At 44.1% G+C, this 17,659-nt stretch overlaps 1 protein-coding gene across 2 annotated transcripts; it reads left to right on the forward strand.

Moving 5' to 3' along the window:
• Positions 1-12,021: 12,021 nt before the first annotated feature.
• LOC136479205 (vacuolar protein sorting-associated protein 32 homolog 2-like) lies at positions 12,022-16,756 on the forward strand. 2 transcript variants are annotated; one of them, XM_066477145.1, is made up of 8 exons: positions 12,022-12,178; positions 12,405-12,522; positions 13,708-13,807; positions 14,517-14,602; positions 14,681-14,772; positions 14,858-14,972; positions 15,064-15,259; positions 16,426-16,756. In XM_066477145.1, the coding sequence occupies exons 2-7, from the start codon at positions 12,439-12,441 to the stop codon at positions 15,253-15,255; spliced, it is 669 nt and encodes a 222-aa protein (XP_066333242.1). In that variant the 5' UTR covers positions 12,022-12,178; positions 12,405-12,438; the 3' UTR covers positions 15,256-15,259; positions 16,426-16,756. The 2 variants fall into 2 exon arrangements, with proteins under 2 accessions (XP_066333242.1, XP_066333246.1); XM_066477149.1 differs by having other exon boundaries at positions 12,025-12,178; positions 12,395-12,522.
• The last annotated feature ends 903 nt before the right edge of the window (positions 16,757-17,659 follow it).

Genomic DNA, 17,659 nt, shown 5'->3' on the forward strand with positions numbered 1-17,659 from the left:
GGAAACTCCATGTGCGTTTCTGGATGGACGCCCATTTTGTTGATGACCTTGTGATACATGGAAGCAATAACAGAATGCTTTTCTTACATTTTTTTTTCAACTGCACCAGTCTTCTGGTAGCTGGTTTATTATTACGGCAAGATTTGCTGCTGTTGCCATAATGTGAAGCGATCTGCTCCCAGTGCGGTTCGGTTTCAGGTTAATCTGTTGGTGTCCGTCTTGGCATTGGAATTACCTAGGCACTTGGGCAGTGTCGCAGTGACGCCACAACACAATGCCCACACGGCCACACACGACGGACGGCCAGGCGATTGCAAGGATGTACAAGTGTACGCGCTCAAGCAAATATAAAAGCTACTACAACGAATTCAAAACCGGCTAGGCTACTATGAATTCAAAATGGGAATTATTAGTGCCCGGACGTCCGGAGCAGATGAGCGCGTCTATCTGCTCCGGACGCCCCGTACGTGATATTGCCCCAGCCCGCTTGCCCGTGTCTTCCGCTGTGTTGTATCGCTGTAGCACGCGCATGTCCGTCCTCCGTCTGCCTCGCCCCGCCCTGCCCCGCACACGTACCCCGTTCCCGTCCGCCTCACCTTGCCCCGCACGCATACCCGGCTGCGCCCACCACTCCTTCCCCTTGACCCTTCTCTTTCCGTGCGGGCAGGACCCGAGAGCGTGAATAAGGACGAGCACACCTTGTCCACAGGCCCCCAGGCACGCCGTGTGCCCCATTTGCCGGCCCCCGGCTCGCCGCCCCTCTTCCCCCAGCGTCCAGGCCGTGCCCCCATGACTCTCTAAACATACCTTTAAAACACGAAACACTTGCAACATAAAATATTTGAATGCAACATATGTGTGAAACATGTGCAACATCCAGATAAAACACTTGCAACTTGCAATATGAAAACACTTATTGCAACATAAGACTGAAACAACTAAAACATTTCAAACATACTCTTGCAACATATGTGTGAATCATGTGCAACATCCAGATAAAAATGTTTGCAACATACACCTTAAACAGATGAAATATTTTGAATAAACGTTTGCAACATGTCTCTGAAACACTTGCAACATATGCAACATCCTGATCTACTTCTGCAACATCCATATGAAATACTTGCAACATACCTCTGATAACATCAGAAACATTTGAAGCATACTTTGCAACATAGGGGGAGGGAGAGGCCAGGGCTGATTGATTCTGGCCTCAGAGTGGGAGCCGGCGCCAAGCGGCAGCGCGTGAGCATCACCAGCACGGGCCGTGCTTCGTGGGTGCCTTTGGCTCGGTGGGGACCGACCTGAGGTGCGCGCCGGCACCACCGACTCCAGCAGAGGCGGGCGGCGCTGCTCCTACCCGATCTCGTCTGCATCGCTAGATGCTGTCGCCAAGGGAGGATGCGGACCGAGCTCTGTAGAGAGGAAGAGAGGCGGAGGCTGATTAGTCGCCGCTCCTGGCCTGAGGTGCCGTCGGAGAGGGACGGAAGTGGACGAGTGGGCGCGACGAACTCAAGCCGTGCGATGCCCAGTGAACTGCGATGGAGAGTGAGGAAGGCGGCCGGCGACGCTCAGGTGAGGTGGAGATGGAGGATGGAAGCCGGCCAGCCGCGGTCGAGAGTGCCGCGGGAGTGCGGTCACGGTGGAGCGCAGAATTGGAATTCGGTGGTGAGTGGGGATTGGGGAATAACATTTGGAAGACCCGTGAGTGAAGAAGACAGCCGAACTTTTTTTTTATTATTTTTGATGAAACAGCCGATCGGACGAGGCATCCGGGATAGCTGGGTCGTTGACCCCAACATTTCCAATTCAAAATCTGGCTAGGCTACTTGTACAAATTCATGACAACAAAATGGATATTAGCGCGCACGCGGATAAGAAAACGCTCGCACTCTTCTCCCTGCCCCGTCTACTATTCCTGTTCTCCCCCGACGCGTCTTCTTCTCCCTCCTTGGCGTCTCCTCCCCCGCCGCCCCTCGCCGCGAGAGTGCCTCCGCGTCCAGATCCGGCAAGCCCCGGCCTCCAGCACCTCCCGCTGCCCCGCCGCCCATCGCTACATAATTGATTTTAGGACATTATATAGGCTGATTTATTTGCACAGGCAGGCATAAAAAATATTCTGGTTAGTACAATCAACAACCGCCACTAAAAATTGATTAATAGAGGTGGTATGGATATTTTAAGAGGTCCAGCTCTAAAAAAAAGAGACCAAATGATGTTGTAACAGTTGCGTGCACTATTCTTAGAAATAGTCGATCAAAGAACATGTAGAAGAAGATGCTATAGAAACATGCACCCAAAAGACTCAAAACTATGGTACACCAGAGTATATAATAGTGCTGCCACCACCTGTCTTAACAATGATAAGTGTGTCTCACTTGGTCAATTCTAACCCCTGACCTCTCAATATGATGTTGTATATGCTTAATGTTAAATTGTATTCATAATAACAGAAAAAGTTCAACACTCATCTATAACCCATGAGGATGGTACTTCAATCTTCAATGAGAACTAAGCTATAGGTAGTTCCTTGGAAGATGTTTATATTTCTACGCAATGGAGATCCTTTCAGTTAGTTTCCCTTGGCCATGCGAAGAGGAACATGTAGACATATAATAAATTTAGGAATCATTAAAAAATATTATAGGTTCTCCATCCATCTCAGAATGCCATTTGGTTTACGTTGCCTAGGAATATTGCTCTGAAATGGAGAAATTGGGGCTTGATATCAAGTTGAGTATGTACCAGAGATACAACAGTTATGCTTGCGGCATCAAAAGACCGACTCTTTTGTATTTGGAGACCCACATAGTGCACATAAAGCTACAGTTCTTACAACACTTCTTTCTCTCATCCAACGAAGTCTTCTTTCTAAGCTGGTCTCGGTCAATATATTAATCTGATCCTACTCTCTTTTTAAATGATGATGTCACAAAGTTATGTTTGATCTATCCTGCATTTTGGGATGCTCCAGAGGCCACCTCAATATATTTGCATTATCAAAAAGCCTCTTTGTTGTGCAAGTGACACTGATAATGGGAACCGGTGAAGAAATTTGTGGTAGACCATGTGCAGTTGAACCAATGGCTATTCCAATCCATTTAGAAAATATCAAAAAAAATATTAGTAAGTATGAATACATTTTTGTAGTGAAAAAGAGACAATTTTTCATCATTTAGTACATGCTCGCTTTCACGTTGTAACTGGTGCTGGACAGCCAGATGTGTGAAAGCTCTAGTTTGATTTTGGTGAATTGATGAAACCCTAAGTGTTAACCTAGTTTATCAAGTGATCATGAAATAGGTAGCACATTCCAAGTGGCGAAGCAAATGAAGATCATGACATGATGATGGTGATGTCATGGTGATGATCAAGTGCTTAGACTTGAAAAGAAGAAAGAGAAAAACAAAAGGCTCAAGGCAAAGGTATAAATGGTAGGAGCCATTTTGTTTTGGTGATCGAGACACTTAGCGAGTGTGATCACATTTAGGATCGATAGCCATACTATTAAGAGGGGTGAAACTCGTATCGGAATGCGGTTATCAAAGTGTCACTAGATGCTCTAACTCATTGCATATGCATTTAGGATCTAGTGGAGTGCTAACACCCTTAAAAATGTTTGTGAAAATATGCTAACACATGTGCACAAGGTGATACACTTGGTGGTTAGCATATTTGAGCAAGGGTTAGAAACTTCACTGGCGGAGTGTCCGCCCGTAGAGTGTGGATAGTCCGACGGTGCCACCGGCGCCCTAGACAGAAAAGACAAAGGTCACTGGAAGTGACCGGCCGCTGGCCTCGGTTGGACCGACGCGTCCGGTCAGTAGAAGCTACAATGACGCTGGCGTCGGTCTCTGACCGGACGCTGGGTCACTTAGTGACCGGACGCTAGAGGGTTGCGTCCGGTCCTGCTGATGTGGCAGTGCACAGAAGAGTCACAGTGTGACCGGACGCTGGGTGAGTCCGGTCAAGCATGACCGGACGCGTCCGGTCGTGAAAAGTCGTCTCTGGATGCTTACTGGAAACGACCGAACGCTGGGGTTCAGCGTCCGGTCACTTTGAGCTGCTGCGTCCGGTTATCACTTGACCGTTGAGATCGGGCGATCAACATTTGAAGAAAGGGGACACGTGGCATGCATCGCAGGACCGGACGTTGCGATCCAGCGTCCGGTCGATATTACCAGAGCGTCCGATCACCCCGTGTTGTGCCCAGTGAAAAGGTACAACGGCTCTATTTCATGGGGGCTTCTATTTAAGCCACATGACCGGCTCAAGCTCACTCTCTTGGCTATTTATATTGACATAGCAACCTTGTGAGCTGAGCCAAAGCCCTCCCACTCATCTCCATCATTGATTCATCATCTTTGTGAGATTAGGAGAGAATCCAAGCGCATTACTTGAGTGTTTGCATCTAGAGGCACTTGGTGTTCATATTTCGCTGTGGGATTCGCTTGTTACTCTTGGTGGTTGCCGCCACCTAGATGGCTTAGAGCAGCGAGGATCGTCGAGCGGAGGTTGGTGATGGTCTCCGACTCCGATCGTAGTGATTGTGATGGGTTCTTGACCTTTCCCCGGCGGAGAGCCAAAATGTACTCTAGTGGATTGCTCGTGGCTTGTGTGATCCTCATCTTGTGTTGGTTGTGCGGCACCCTATTGAGGGTTTGACGTGTGATGCCAATTAGCGCGTGAACCTCCAAGTGAGTGAATCGCCACAATGAGGAGTAGCTTGTCGGCAAGCAAGTGAACCTCAGTAAAAATCATTGTGTTCATTATTTGATTCCGAGGTGATTGGTCTTCATTGTTATTTATTCTTGTGATTGATTGGCTCCTTCCTTGACATGGCGGTATAACCTTCTTGCTCACTCTCTTTATATTACCGCAAACTAGTTGTCAAGCTCTTTAGTGTAGCTAGTTGTGAGAGCTTGTTAGTTTGGTTAGTGTGGCTCTTTAGTTAGCCTTTGAGAGCACACTAACTTAGTGTAGTGACATAGCTATTGTGTGGATAGAAACTATATCAACTAGAATTGTGGTAGGTGACTTGTATTTTTAGTAGACTAGCGCAACACTTGCTTCGCCTCATAATTGTCTACCCGATTTGCTAAGTGTTGTTGTAGAAATTTTTATTAGACTATTCACCCCTCCTCCCCTCTAGCAATTAGGACCTTTCAATGTGTCTACTAGATCTCTGGTATATAAACTCTCCCATAGTTCCAAATTACATGTATATGGTTTTTTTATCTAGATCCTTATAGGACTTTTTTTAAAGGAGGAAGACCTCTGCTTTTATAGAAAGCAATAGTAACCGATACGAAAACCAGTGTTTCCAAAATAGAGCATAAACCGAGGCCTATTACAAATAATTTAAAGAGTTACGAGGCCCCACGATCAACACTGGGCAATCCAGCGTTTTCAGACCTGCTAACTGAAGGCCTATTACAGAAAACTTAAAGTTCAATGATGTCCGAGGCCATCACTTCATTTGGCTTGAAACTCCTCAGCCAGCTCATGATCTACCCATTGATCGCCTCCGTACATTCCCGGTCGGCGTCCTTCAACAGAATGCTCCACTTTTGCAGGTATGATAATGCAAGATATACTACATCAGTGGGAGCCTTGGGAAACTTTTGCTCAATCGACATCTTGTTTCTGGTAGTCCAGAGCGCCCAAGCAAATCCTGCAAAGACAAACATTATCAATTTTTTTGGTAAGGGCCCCTTGCCCATGAGCTACACTGAGTTCCTTCAGGGATCTCGATCTGGAATTCCATTTGAATACCTCCTCACAAATACTCCAAGCCAATCTGGCCAGCACACAATGGAAGAAAACATGATCAATCGTTTCCCAGGTGTTACATACACAACATTTACCATTCCCTTTCCACCCACGTTTGATAAGTGACTTACCCACCTGTAGCTTGTTGTTAAAAACTTGCCTCATAAAAAATTAATTTTCATAGGAACCCTACCCTTCCAAATAATGCCAGCAATTCTACTAGAAAACCCTCTATTGGACAAGAATCTGTAGAGTGACTTGGTGGAAAATTGTCCCTTTCTATCAAGAACCCAGGTCACATAATCAATGCATTCATCATCCAAAGAAACTTGCTGTAAAAGACCGAGTAAAGATTCACATTCCTCAAATTCCCAATAGAAAGAGTTCTCCTAAAGTCAATATATCATTCCTGATCAACCCAACAGCGAGATTTTCAAATGCAATTTTCAAAAGAACTTACAATAACCAACAGTCTTGGCAGAACTGTCAGTTCACCTCATTTCCAACTTTAAAAATAGCCCCCATTTGAAAGTGTTTGACTTTGTGGAGACACTGCCAAAACTGTGTGAAGTCCCCTTTGATTCGGGAGAGAAAAAGGAACAACCATCCAAATATTTTGCTTTTAAGATTTTAAACCATAAGGTATCATGTTCCCGAAGGATCTTCCAAATCCATTTTACAAGTAGGCACTCATTCATAGAATTACTATCAATAATACCCAGCCCGCCTAAGTCCTTTAGCCTACAGACCATCTCCCACTTAGCCCTGAATTTTTGTTGGCCTTACCAAAGGAAATTGGATCTCACACTATCCATTTTCTTATGTACCCCATCTTGGATCCTTATAGGACTTTGATTTGCTGCACGTATAAGTTTAGCTCAGTGACCATGTCATTTGACAATTTTGGTCTGACAGTTTCTAAATGCCAATGATATTATTCGTCTAGCAGATCCAAGAGTGTTGTTGCACTTAACTGATTAAGAAAATGTCATTACTAACAAACTTGATAGCAAAAAACTGTATACAAGAAGATTCCACTCTTAGTGCCTAAATGTCAAGTATGACTCTCATAAAGAAATAAGGTGAGATTGAGTTCTTTCGTTTTAAGGGGGCACAAAAACTATCATTGGCCTTATTGGCAAAAAGATTAAACGGGTGAGTATATTCAATTTTATTTCTTGTGTGTCTAAATTGTTTATTTAGGTTCTTCATGTGCTCTATTCTATTTCTGTATTGGTTAGGCATGCTTCAGGGTTTCGAGTAATGACGCTAGGGCGACACAACATGCTTGCTACTGGATCTGGCTCTATTTCATGTTGAAGCATATTATTCATTCTAGCATACTTTCTCACATCAAGAAAATGAGATCCAAAACTATGTAGTGTCAGACAAAACTAAACCTGAATGAAGTGTTCAGTTATCCAAGAGTGGGAAAGTGTGAGTTGAATGAGAGGGAGTAACGGGTATTTATAGTGCTAGGAGGTGCCTTGGGGAAGTGGAGATGCTTCCTTGATCCTAGGGAATATTCTCTTTTGGTGGGCCCATGGATCCAAGTGCTCGAAACACCATCCACTAGATCAAACTGCCATCAAATCCAGGGTGGAGATTAACCAGAGTTGTGCTTCTTTGCATGTTTAGCGAGGAGAGGCGGTGCGAGCTCCAGGGGGGGTCGGGCGACCATAGGAGGGTAGGCTGACCCTCCTGCTGTTGTGGGGTGCTTGGTTCACATGTCATGGTGATGTGTAGGTTGTGTTGGAGTGTTCTCATGTTGAATTCTTTGGTTGTGGGTCCATCAATCCCTGTTTGATGTGTGTGAGCCGTCAAGAGAAAACACAACTTGCATCTGATGGTTGGAAATGTTTAGAAGTGTGTTTTCTTGCTTGTCACCTGGATTGAGGGCCAAGGGGGTCATAGGGGGGGCGACCCTAGGTTTACTCCTTGATCCCACCTTTTCCTGTATTTCACCTACATACTCTAATAGTCCATGTACATGTGGAACCATGTTATTTGTATAAAATATGCTCATGTAATGCTCATTTCCTTTTATTCCGAGGCACGTTGATGGTGTTTTCAAGAAGCTTAGCCAAGCTCATGTCATTTTCACCGTCAACAAGCTTAGCCAAGCTTAACCTTTGCTCGTCCCGAGCATTTAGCTCGTTGAGTTAATGAGCTGGCTCGCAAGCTATAGCTCGCGAGCTAATCGAGCCAAATACTTTGTAGTGTGACAACCTAAACTAGTGACAATTAAGCTTAATCTTATATTATATGCATGAGATTGAAGTCTAGAATTGATGTATACTATGCATTACACTTATTTATTTACTTGTCGTGATGTATGCATAGAATAAATTAGTATCTATTGATTTATGCATTGGTTGCTATAGTTAATGAGATAGCGCCCGAGCCAAATGAGTCGAGTCAAGCTAGAGTTTTAGCTCGTTTACTTAACAAGCTGAGTCGAGCCAGCTCATTATCCTAACGAGCTATAACGAACCGAGTCATAACGAGCCGAGCTAGCTCGTTATCCAGCCCTAGCGTAGCCCATACAACAGGCTAAGATGCCACACAGAAGTATCGATAAATTTTGTCTAGAGGTACCGGCTGGAATTACCATGACACTAACCGTGTGCACTTGCAACGTGGCTTTGTAGGTTGTAGAGTTTAATGAGATTTTGGATTATCAGGTTTTTGTAATTGAAACTATTGAGAAATGAGAACAAACTCATCGAGGACTAAGCCAAGGTAAAGACTGAATAATCATCAAGCGCTCCAAAGCCACTGCACTGAAAACACGTACTCCAAAGAACAAGAAAATAGCAAAATCCAGTCACCAAGGAAAACACAACATATATTCAGATCATGTACTCCAATTGATACTCGTTAGATTGCAAAATCCAAGCCGTGGACATGTTCTTTTTACATCCATGCATATTAGCTGATGCAGTATGCTATCTGAATATGCAATGATCAAAATGTTATCCAATGATCTTTTAAGGGTGTTTAGTGTTGACATAATTGGTAAGATATGACTCGTACTCAGTTTGAGTCCTCAATCTTTTGTCTTCTGAACCAAATTTTCTCTCATCGAAATCCATGTTGAATTGTGTACTCAAGCTGTCCTCCATAGTTGTGCAGCCCTCAATCAGCTTCAAATGTTATCGAACAGCACTTGTGGCACATCTGCATCAGGGTTAACACATGGTTTACTTCAACATACTATTTCTGATCACAAAGTACAAAGATCAGACTGGGCTATCTCCATCTGCTCACTACCACAAGCAAACCGCTGTAATTCTCTAGGGATCGCCGTGAGAGCACATGTGTAACACGATGTCATTTCGCTTTACGTGCTTGCTAGAACTTAGCAAAATGACTTTTTATATAGTTTTTACAGAAGTTTTTTCTCTTGACCGTACCACGAGGTACATATTTCATTAAGAGGAAGAAGAGTTTTTAAAATTACAATGGGCGGTAATCTAAAATTACAACGAGCGGTAATCCGAGGTTACCGCACACAAACACACAGACACCCCAAAGCACACGCTTGTAATATGAAAATACAATGTTTGGCGACGACGGTAGCAAGCGACGTAGCTGTCTGAACCCTGCAAGGTCCCAAAGCCTGCATTCTTCTACAACTGCCACAACGAGAGATGCCGCCGACGATGACACTGTTAGAATCCCTAGTCCTGCGGGAGAGGGATCGTAGGTTGTATGTGTGAGAGGTTGGAGGGCGAGGTCGAAGTGCACGAGAAAGACGGCGCGCCAGCGCCGTGGCTGCAGCGAGGGAGTGGCGGCTACGGCTGTAGCCCTAGAACCCTCGCGTAGCTACAGTAACGCGTGAACAGTAGAGGCGGCTAGGGTTAGAAACTCCCGGCTCCCCGGGGAAGCCGGAAACAATAGATTGTTTCTGCTTGCCATCTCAATAATGTTTACAAGTATTTATATGTCTCTCAACTAAAATAGGAAATATTCTAATAATATAAATATGGGCTTTTAGGCTCCTGGCCACTAGCGGGCTTGCGGCGTGAATAGCCCACGCCGGTCATAACAGACACATTCTTGAAACTCCTCTCATTCCTTTCCTTCCGAAGCATCCAACCCCTTCCGCGATGCTTTTGGGACTGATTTCCTGGACTGCAGCCACCAAGACCAGAAGCAGATGTGGTTCTGAGGAGCAAGATCCAGCAATCCAACAGCCTGAAGAACTCTTGCCCAAACTGTTCACAGCTTAACAGCAGGTGATCAATCTCCTCAGGTGCCTGGTCACACAGCGCGCAAGAGTTCGACTCCTGAAGTCCATGTCAACAGCGCCGATCAGCCGTCCGGCATCTTTTGTGCAAGGCTAACCAGAGAGAGTGCTGAGCAGACAAAGCTCTTTTGCACCCAGCGGCCAAATCAGAGTGTCTGGAACATCATCGGAAAGTTGAACTTCCTGAACCATGTCCCAAACGCGCAAGTAAACCAGCAGCATTTGCAGAGTCAGCGCTCCGGCCAAATCTTGCACCCAACTGTTGTTGGCCACGACCTCTCTGTGACGGTGCGTAGTTTTACAGAGGTGAACCTTAACTTTTGTTATCTAGTAAGTGTTGTAGGTTAGGAGTTACATCTTCGTCAAATTTCGGTAACTTAAGAATATCTTGTGGAGATGCATGAGTAAGGGACGTCATATGTTGAATTGCATGCTATGCATTATCCATACAATGTATCTATTGACTTGATAATGGTAACTTGGTTTCTAAATGCAGCTTGCTGCTAGTGAGAGATAGAGTGATCTTGTAATAGCTGTGTGCAATATTCTTGAAAATAGTCGATCAAAGAAAATGCAGAAGAAGATGATAAAGAAACACCCAAAAGGCTCAAACTGTGGTACACAGGAGTATATAATAGTATTGGTGCCACCAGTCTTAACAATGATAAGCGTGTCTCACTTGGTCGACCTGCTGGAAGTTTTCGATCATAATGTCCTCACCGAATTCTAATGCCTGACCTCTCAATATGATGTCATGTCTTAGGGCTCTTCCACTCTTGTCCTCATAGTGTGGTATTTCTTTCCACGCGAGCAACTGAAGCACTTGAAGTTAAGCAGCCAAATCCTTGGAGTATGTGTCGCTTAATGTTAAACTGTATTCCTAATTAATAACAGAAGAAAAAGGTCTTCAAAGTTCATCTATGACATGTGAGGATGATACTTCTCCCTCCGTCCCGAAATAAAAGCACATCTAGATTTCAAAGAGGCAACTTAAGACATGTGCAAAATGACAGAACTACCCCTATAGTAAGACATTCATCTGACGTTCTATGCATATGGAGACAGTTAGCTTGTGGCCAGGAATTATCGAGAAAAAAAAACTTGTGGCCAGGAATGCTCCCATGCGCTGGCGTTGGTGAAAAGGTACTGCAGCTCTGTCCGCCAGGTTAGGACTGGAGACCTATGTGATCGATTAAATTGGGAAAAAATTTGAACTCCAGACATCCATTTAATCTGGGACGGAGGGAGTAAGCTATCAGCCTGTTCGTTTGGCTGTGGCTTGTCGTAAACGATCGTAAATTTTCAGCCGGAACAGTATTTTTCTCTCACACAAACCAGCCAGCAGTACTTCTTCACGAATCAGCAACGATACTAACTAGCCAACCGAACAGGCTGTATAGTTAGTTCCTCAAAAGACGTTTATATTTCTATACACAACAGAGATCCTTTCAAACTTTGTAGTTAGTTTCCCAAGAGGAACCGTTTATAGCATATGCAACAAATTTAGGATTTCATTTGTTTCAGGTTGCCAAGGAATAAGACTCTGAAACGGAGAAATTTGGGGCGTCAGGTGCTAAGATCGAACATGAACAGGCAGTCGTCATCACTATTGAACATTGCTCGTTTTAAGTGGAACTCATAAATTTCACACATCTGCATATGACAGTTGAGATACGTGGTCCATGTTTGGTATTAGGTTGTCTTTCCTTTTTGCTACTGAATGCTTGAACGAGGTTGCCTTCCCTTCCTGGAGTACGAAGAACACAGGTCGTTCCTTTGCGAATACTCCCTCCGGTAAAAAAAAAAACACAATTCTAGTTTTAAACCTGGACACGCGTCATGTCTATGTTCAAGAATTACGTTTTTTTTTTATAGACGGAGGGAGTAAGCAGGTACAAGGAAATGGATCCATCGCCTCGTCATTTTCGGAATCAAATCACCCGACGTCGGCCGTGTCGACGTCTCCCTGCAGTCGATGCATCCGGGCCGTTCGACCAGCTCAGGCAGGGACGGACGGGACAGTCAAGCGGCCCATCTAAGCCCACAGCACCGGACGAGGCCCCAACTTCCCAAGCGTGCGCGCAACCCCCACCCACCGACGACTGGGCCGGCCGTCGCTGCCGCCCCATCTTCGCCGGCGACGAGCACCGCCAGGTATGCCCTCCCCTTTGTCTTCCCTTCTTGCTGTGCGAAGCCGTGCGCCCAAACCTTAACGTAATCCATAGGGACGCCATCTCCTTGGTCTTCCCTTCCTGCTGTGCGAAACCGAGCGCCCAAACCCTAACATACGACTATTTGTATTCGGATCTGAATCTAGTTACAAGCGTATGTGCACGTATTATGCCTGCTAACTTCGATTGCTTGGCAAAGATTATCTCAGGTGTTGTTGAGTTTCTGTTGCGAGTGTTGTAGCCATGTCCATGTTCAATAGGATCTTCGGGAAGCCCAAGGAGCAGGCCAACTCCAATGCTTTGGCCACTCTGGACAAGTTAAATGAGGTGACCTTTCTGTCTTCTTTATTTATTTCCTGGTGTATGATTACCTTGTGTTACTTCCATTAAGGTGTTCTTTTTAGATGGCCGTCGTGAGTTGGTGGAATGCCTCCGCTGCCGAGAGAGGCTGCTGCGGTGCTTGCGTACCCAAAGGCAGAGGCGCCGAGGGTACGATGGCGGTGGAGAAGTTGGGAATGGAGGGCGCGGCGGTGGAGCTGGTGGGATCGGCATCGGTGGTGGCGGCAGGTGCGGCGGCGGAGGGCGGGATGGGAGGGATAGGTGCCGAGGACGACATGGTCTCTGATACCAGGTTGTTACGGCACCGTGACTTGCTACGGAGGAAGTAGGGAGGGGAGATTGCTGGCTGCGGCCTGGTGACCCGGCGGCGAGCGGGCGCCGTGCTCGGCGCGTGGACAGGAGAGACAACACGACTCGGGGTGGGAGCCCAAGGGAGATTAGATCTCAAACCCAGGCTGATCCATTCATTCGGGAATGTCTGTGCCATATAGGCAGCTTACAAACATAACAAACTTTCCTAAATTCACTCTTGCCAACAATTCAAAGGGAACAAAGCAAATTGACTTGATCAACTAAATGAACCGAGTGACCCGGCTTCAGGAGCCGTGGTGACCGCGCCCTGGGCGCTGTGCCGCTCGGCCAGCTTCCTTGGTGATCAGCTCTAGCCACTGGTGCGATCCCGACGGTGGTACTGTTTTCCCACCATAACAGTATTGATGTTTTCTTATTTTGGCTGCCTAAATATAATCGCGACCTCAGAGTACCCTTCATTTTGTATTGAACTGTTATTATAAGGTTTAACCAAAATATAACATCACTTGTTGCCTTATCATGCATGTGCACGACAAAAATTCCCACCCTTCTACTTTAGTGTCTTGGAACTCTCACATGTTGTTAAATTCATCTCAACTTATGGGATGCTTAAGTTCTTCCCATGGCATAAGCTCCATCTATTTATGATCAATACCTTTATAGTCTGATCATTCTTTGATTTTCTATATTTTGTCCTGAAGTTCTAACATTTTACTTATTAGGAAGGGATCAGTATCGTTAACTCTTTGTATATGTTTAGCCAACTAGTGAACTATGCTTTTGTTATAGCTTCCAACTTGGCACATGTAATGTGCGATAGTAAACTATAAAGTTCTAAAAGCTCACTTTATTTATATTCAGACACTTGATATGCTGGAGAAGAAAGAAAAGGTGCTGGAGAAAAAAGCAGCCGCTGAGCTTGAGAGAGCCAAGGAGTTCTCAAAAGCAAAGAATAAAAGAGGTATGGTAAACCACAATAGTGCAGTTTGAAATGTATGCTTGTGCTCTGGCAGTACGATTGGAGATGACATGCTTTTTGTAAAGTAATCTGAATTTCCTCGGTGCACAGGTTGCTCTCTAAGCTTATCCATCATATTTGTGTATTTGTGCATACAAATTTCTTTGGTGCATGGTGCATTGGATCAACAAATATGTGGGTATTTCTTTTGATACAGTTATTGTGCTTACCATTGTTAGAATTGTGTCACCATGTTGACATAGTATATTTATCAAAATGAATTTAGGCTTACCCATCATATTTGTGTATATAAAATTTCTTTGGTGCATGGTGCATTGGATCAACAAATATGCGGGTATTTCCTTAGACATAGTTATTGTGCTTATAATTGTCAGTATTGTGTCACCATGCTGACATAGTATTTTATCAAAATGAATTTAGGCTTGTGTGCACCTGCAATGTAATAGATCCACATAGAATGCAAATTCCATGGTCCGTTATTTGTGGAGCAATTTTCAACATCTTTTACCTATAGACCTCATGATCATGCATTATTAGCTAATACAGCTTATGTTCACTTTATTTTTCCTCTTTTTGGCTTCCATTTAAACTATTGTTGATCATATTTAAATGCTACCAACTTCCTTTTTTATGCAATGGAGACTGGATTTATAGAAACTTGTGCTAATACAATTAAACTTCCTCTTAACAGCGGCGATCCAATCCTTAAAGAGGAAAAAACTTTATGAGCAACAAATTGAGCAGCTTGGAAATTTTCAGTTGAGAATCCATGATCAGGTATATTTGCACTCAAACTTTGAGCTTTTTGTTTACCGTAAGTTATATGTGTTAACTGTATAACCCATTTTTATCCAGATGATCATGTTAGAAGCAGCTAAAGCTACAACAGAGACTGTTGATGCTTTGAGAACTGGAGCTGCAGCTATGAAAGCGATGCAAAAAGCAACGTTAGTATTAGTTTTGAGTCCATTTTAGGATTTGCGCACCTAGTCGTTCAAGGTCTTGAAATGATTATTTACCATGTCCTTGCAGAAACATTGATGATGTCGACAAGACCATGGATGAAATTAACGAACAGACTGAAAATATGAAACAAATTCAGGATGCTTTGTCAGCTCCTCTTGGAGCTTCTGCTGATTTCGACGAGGCAATTCACTTAGGCATTTAAGATTTGCAATCTAGCTGTGCATAGTTTTCTCTGACACACTTACCACTTATTGCGCTGAAAAAACTTACAGGATGAACTGGAAGCGGAACTTGAAGAACTGGAGGGAGCAGAGTTGGAATCTCAGCTTCTGGAGCCTGTTGCAGCTCCTCCAGTGCATCCAGTACATGTCCCAGCCAACAAGCAACCAGCTCGCCCTGCTCCACAGAAAGCTACAGCTGAAGATGATGAGCTTGCTGCACTCCAAGCGGAAATGGCATTGTGATCAGGTTAATCTTGATCCATTTGTTCATCTTAGTGTCTATTTGATGTTCCTTTGATGGGACTAATTCACTTGTACCTGTTAGCTAAACCTGACAATACTGTGTCCAACCGGTTGTGTAGTTGTCAACAGTACCTATTTGTTAATGATCCGATGTAGAGGTGTACATATGTTAGCTAGCATTTAAATTATTCTACACTGTTTTATTCCTTCATTTCTTTTGGATCTTCAACTGTTTAGGCTCTGTTTTAGCTCCCAGGATGTCATAATGCGTTAGGACGATAGAAATATTCTGTCACTGGAACACTGCATGATGAAATCATGTACTCCCTCTGTTTGAAATTACAAGCTTATTTCGTTTTTACAAGCCTTTGACTACCGATTACTTCTTTAACACATATTTTTTTGACACAGTTGATGTCATTAGATTCATGTATTAAAAAAATCTTATTTATGATTATATTTTTTTATCTCATAAATAAAATATCACTATAGTAATTGCTCTTCAAATTCTTTTCCTAATGAAACAAAATACACCTTGCAAAAAAAGAGAGGCAGGTAGCAATTTAGATCTGCTGGTAGATACTCGCCCGAGGAAGAAGTTCAGCAGATCAAATGTGCCAATTTGAGGCTGCTTACAGCTATTCAAGCATCCCTCATTCTTTTTAGATGGTTTGCTGGGAACATGTAATCATCATGACAGTTTTCTGTCTACTAGATACACTTTTCAGATTTAGAAAGGGGCATATGCTTAAAGCTGAAGGTGTATTCAATTATCCATCCAGTTGTTGTCCAATATTAGCTCCTGAGAATTGAAATGTGAATTGTCTGACCCATTGTTGATGTTTGAAGTTACTAATACTAATAGGCTGGGAACCTAGTTTCATATCAGTTGAACTGTGGCTGAAGAACTTATTGCAACCACATTATAGTTTACCTTCATTTTCTTTTGGCTACTTACTACAATCAAAGAGAATCACTTTGAATCACGCTTAATTAGTTCAAGTTTATGGTGTTGGGAGTAGATGGCTCTGGAATATTCTCCAAAGGATATGGTTTCTCAGGAAATATTATTATTATTCAAGTCCTATATTTTTTTTAAAAAAAAATTGCATGTGTTTTAAAGTTATTATTGTTGCTCTTGGTAATTGTTAACCCCACTGAAACTTGCAGGTTCTCATGAAGAGGTGAAATGTGTAAATGAATCGTGTTACGGTACGAAGATCAAAGCTGAGTCAACTATATCATATTTGCCATGTGTGTGTAATCTGGGGGATATTTGGCAACCTCAGCAGAAAAAAGAGGCTGCTTCAACCAGTGTTTGTTTCAGTGATTTTGGAGTCTGATGTCGATCGATGCCAGTAGTTTTGTTACTGTCGCTCGGTTAGCTCTATTCTAACCATTCAGATCACCCAACGTGCATTGTATGCCACAGTATTTTTTTTTCATTGGCCCATATTGTCTGTAACCATGTAAAAGTGTTGTCGGAACGTATAAAGCTTCATTTGATGTGGCGGTTCGCAGCCCTTTGAATCTCAGGCAGCATATGTTTCCTTGTTGCACCCGAATTACCAGTACTGTTTTTTGCAACTAAGTAGTTGTATTTCGCTAGAAAAATGACGACGTGAAACTGCAGGTGGTAAAAAAACATTTGAAATTTAAATGGATTGGTATTATAAATGATCCAAGACAATTTTGGGGGGTTGCATCTGAAAACACTGATTTGAAGATCTCGCATTTTCGCAGCTCCAGTAAAAGTTGGTTCAAATTTTGTGAAAATAGTAAAGTGTTCCGCATCTGTATACATAAACTTTTGCCCTGTTTGTTCTTATATAAGAACCCCTTTGGCTCTCGACGGATGCTCGTCATGCGACGGCCATCTGCAGGAAGCTGAGGACGAGGTCTGAAGGCAGCCTCGCGCATGAACACACGGTGAATCTTTCGTGCCGGACAGAGATGCATCAACCATGGCGGAGGTAGATGCTCGTCGAGAGCGTGCAGTGGCGCGCTGCTGAAGCCTGTAGAGGAGACGAGCTCCAGCACCGGGAAGCCCGGGCCTTATTGTCCTGGCCGTTCAGGAGAGGAGATCATCACCCTGCCTCGGGTTTAGCAACGCCGGCACAACTGCCGTCATGCACTCCTGCTCCGCCCGTGCCGCAGCCATGCCCCATGGACGACGACGAGCCGGTCAAGGCCAGCCAACAACGGATATGGTGCCGGCGTGGTTGAAGGAGGATTGCGGTAGGCGAGGACCGGCCTGGCTGCTTCCTCGGTCGGTTTCCTCCTCCCTTCTGCCTTGAAACAAACAAGCAAGCACAAAAATAAAACAAGTTCATGACCACAGACACATCAAATGTTTTTTTGTCAGAATTATTCAAATGTGGAGGCCGGTGCAAACCAACTACAC

The sequence above is a fragment of the Miscanthus floridulus genome, chromosome 1, assembly GCF_019320115.1.
Source record: "Miscanthus floridulus cultivar M001 chromosome 1, ASM1932011v1, whole genome shotgun sequence".
In the NCBI taxonomy this organism is placed as follows: domain Eukaryota; kingdom Viridiplantae; phylum Streptophyta; class Magnoliopsida; order Poales; family Poaceae; genus Miscanthus; species Miscanthus floridulus.

Bases quoted from the DNA above. Each gene is read 5' to 3' on its own strand.
- LOC136479205 (XM_066477145.1), top strand. From the start codon at position 12,439: ATGTCCATGTTCAATAGGATCTTCGGGAAGCCCAAGGAGCAGGCCAAC. The intron at 13,808-14,516 runs GTATGGTAAACC...TCCTCTTAACAG, and splicing joins AAAAGCAAAGAATAAAAGAG to CGGCGATCCAATCCTTAAAG. The intron at 14,773-14,857 runs GTTAGTATTAGT...ATGTCCTTGCAG, and splicing joins AAAGCGATGCAAAAAGCAAC to AAACATTGATGATGTCGACA.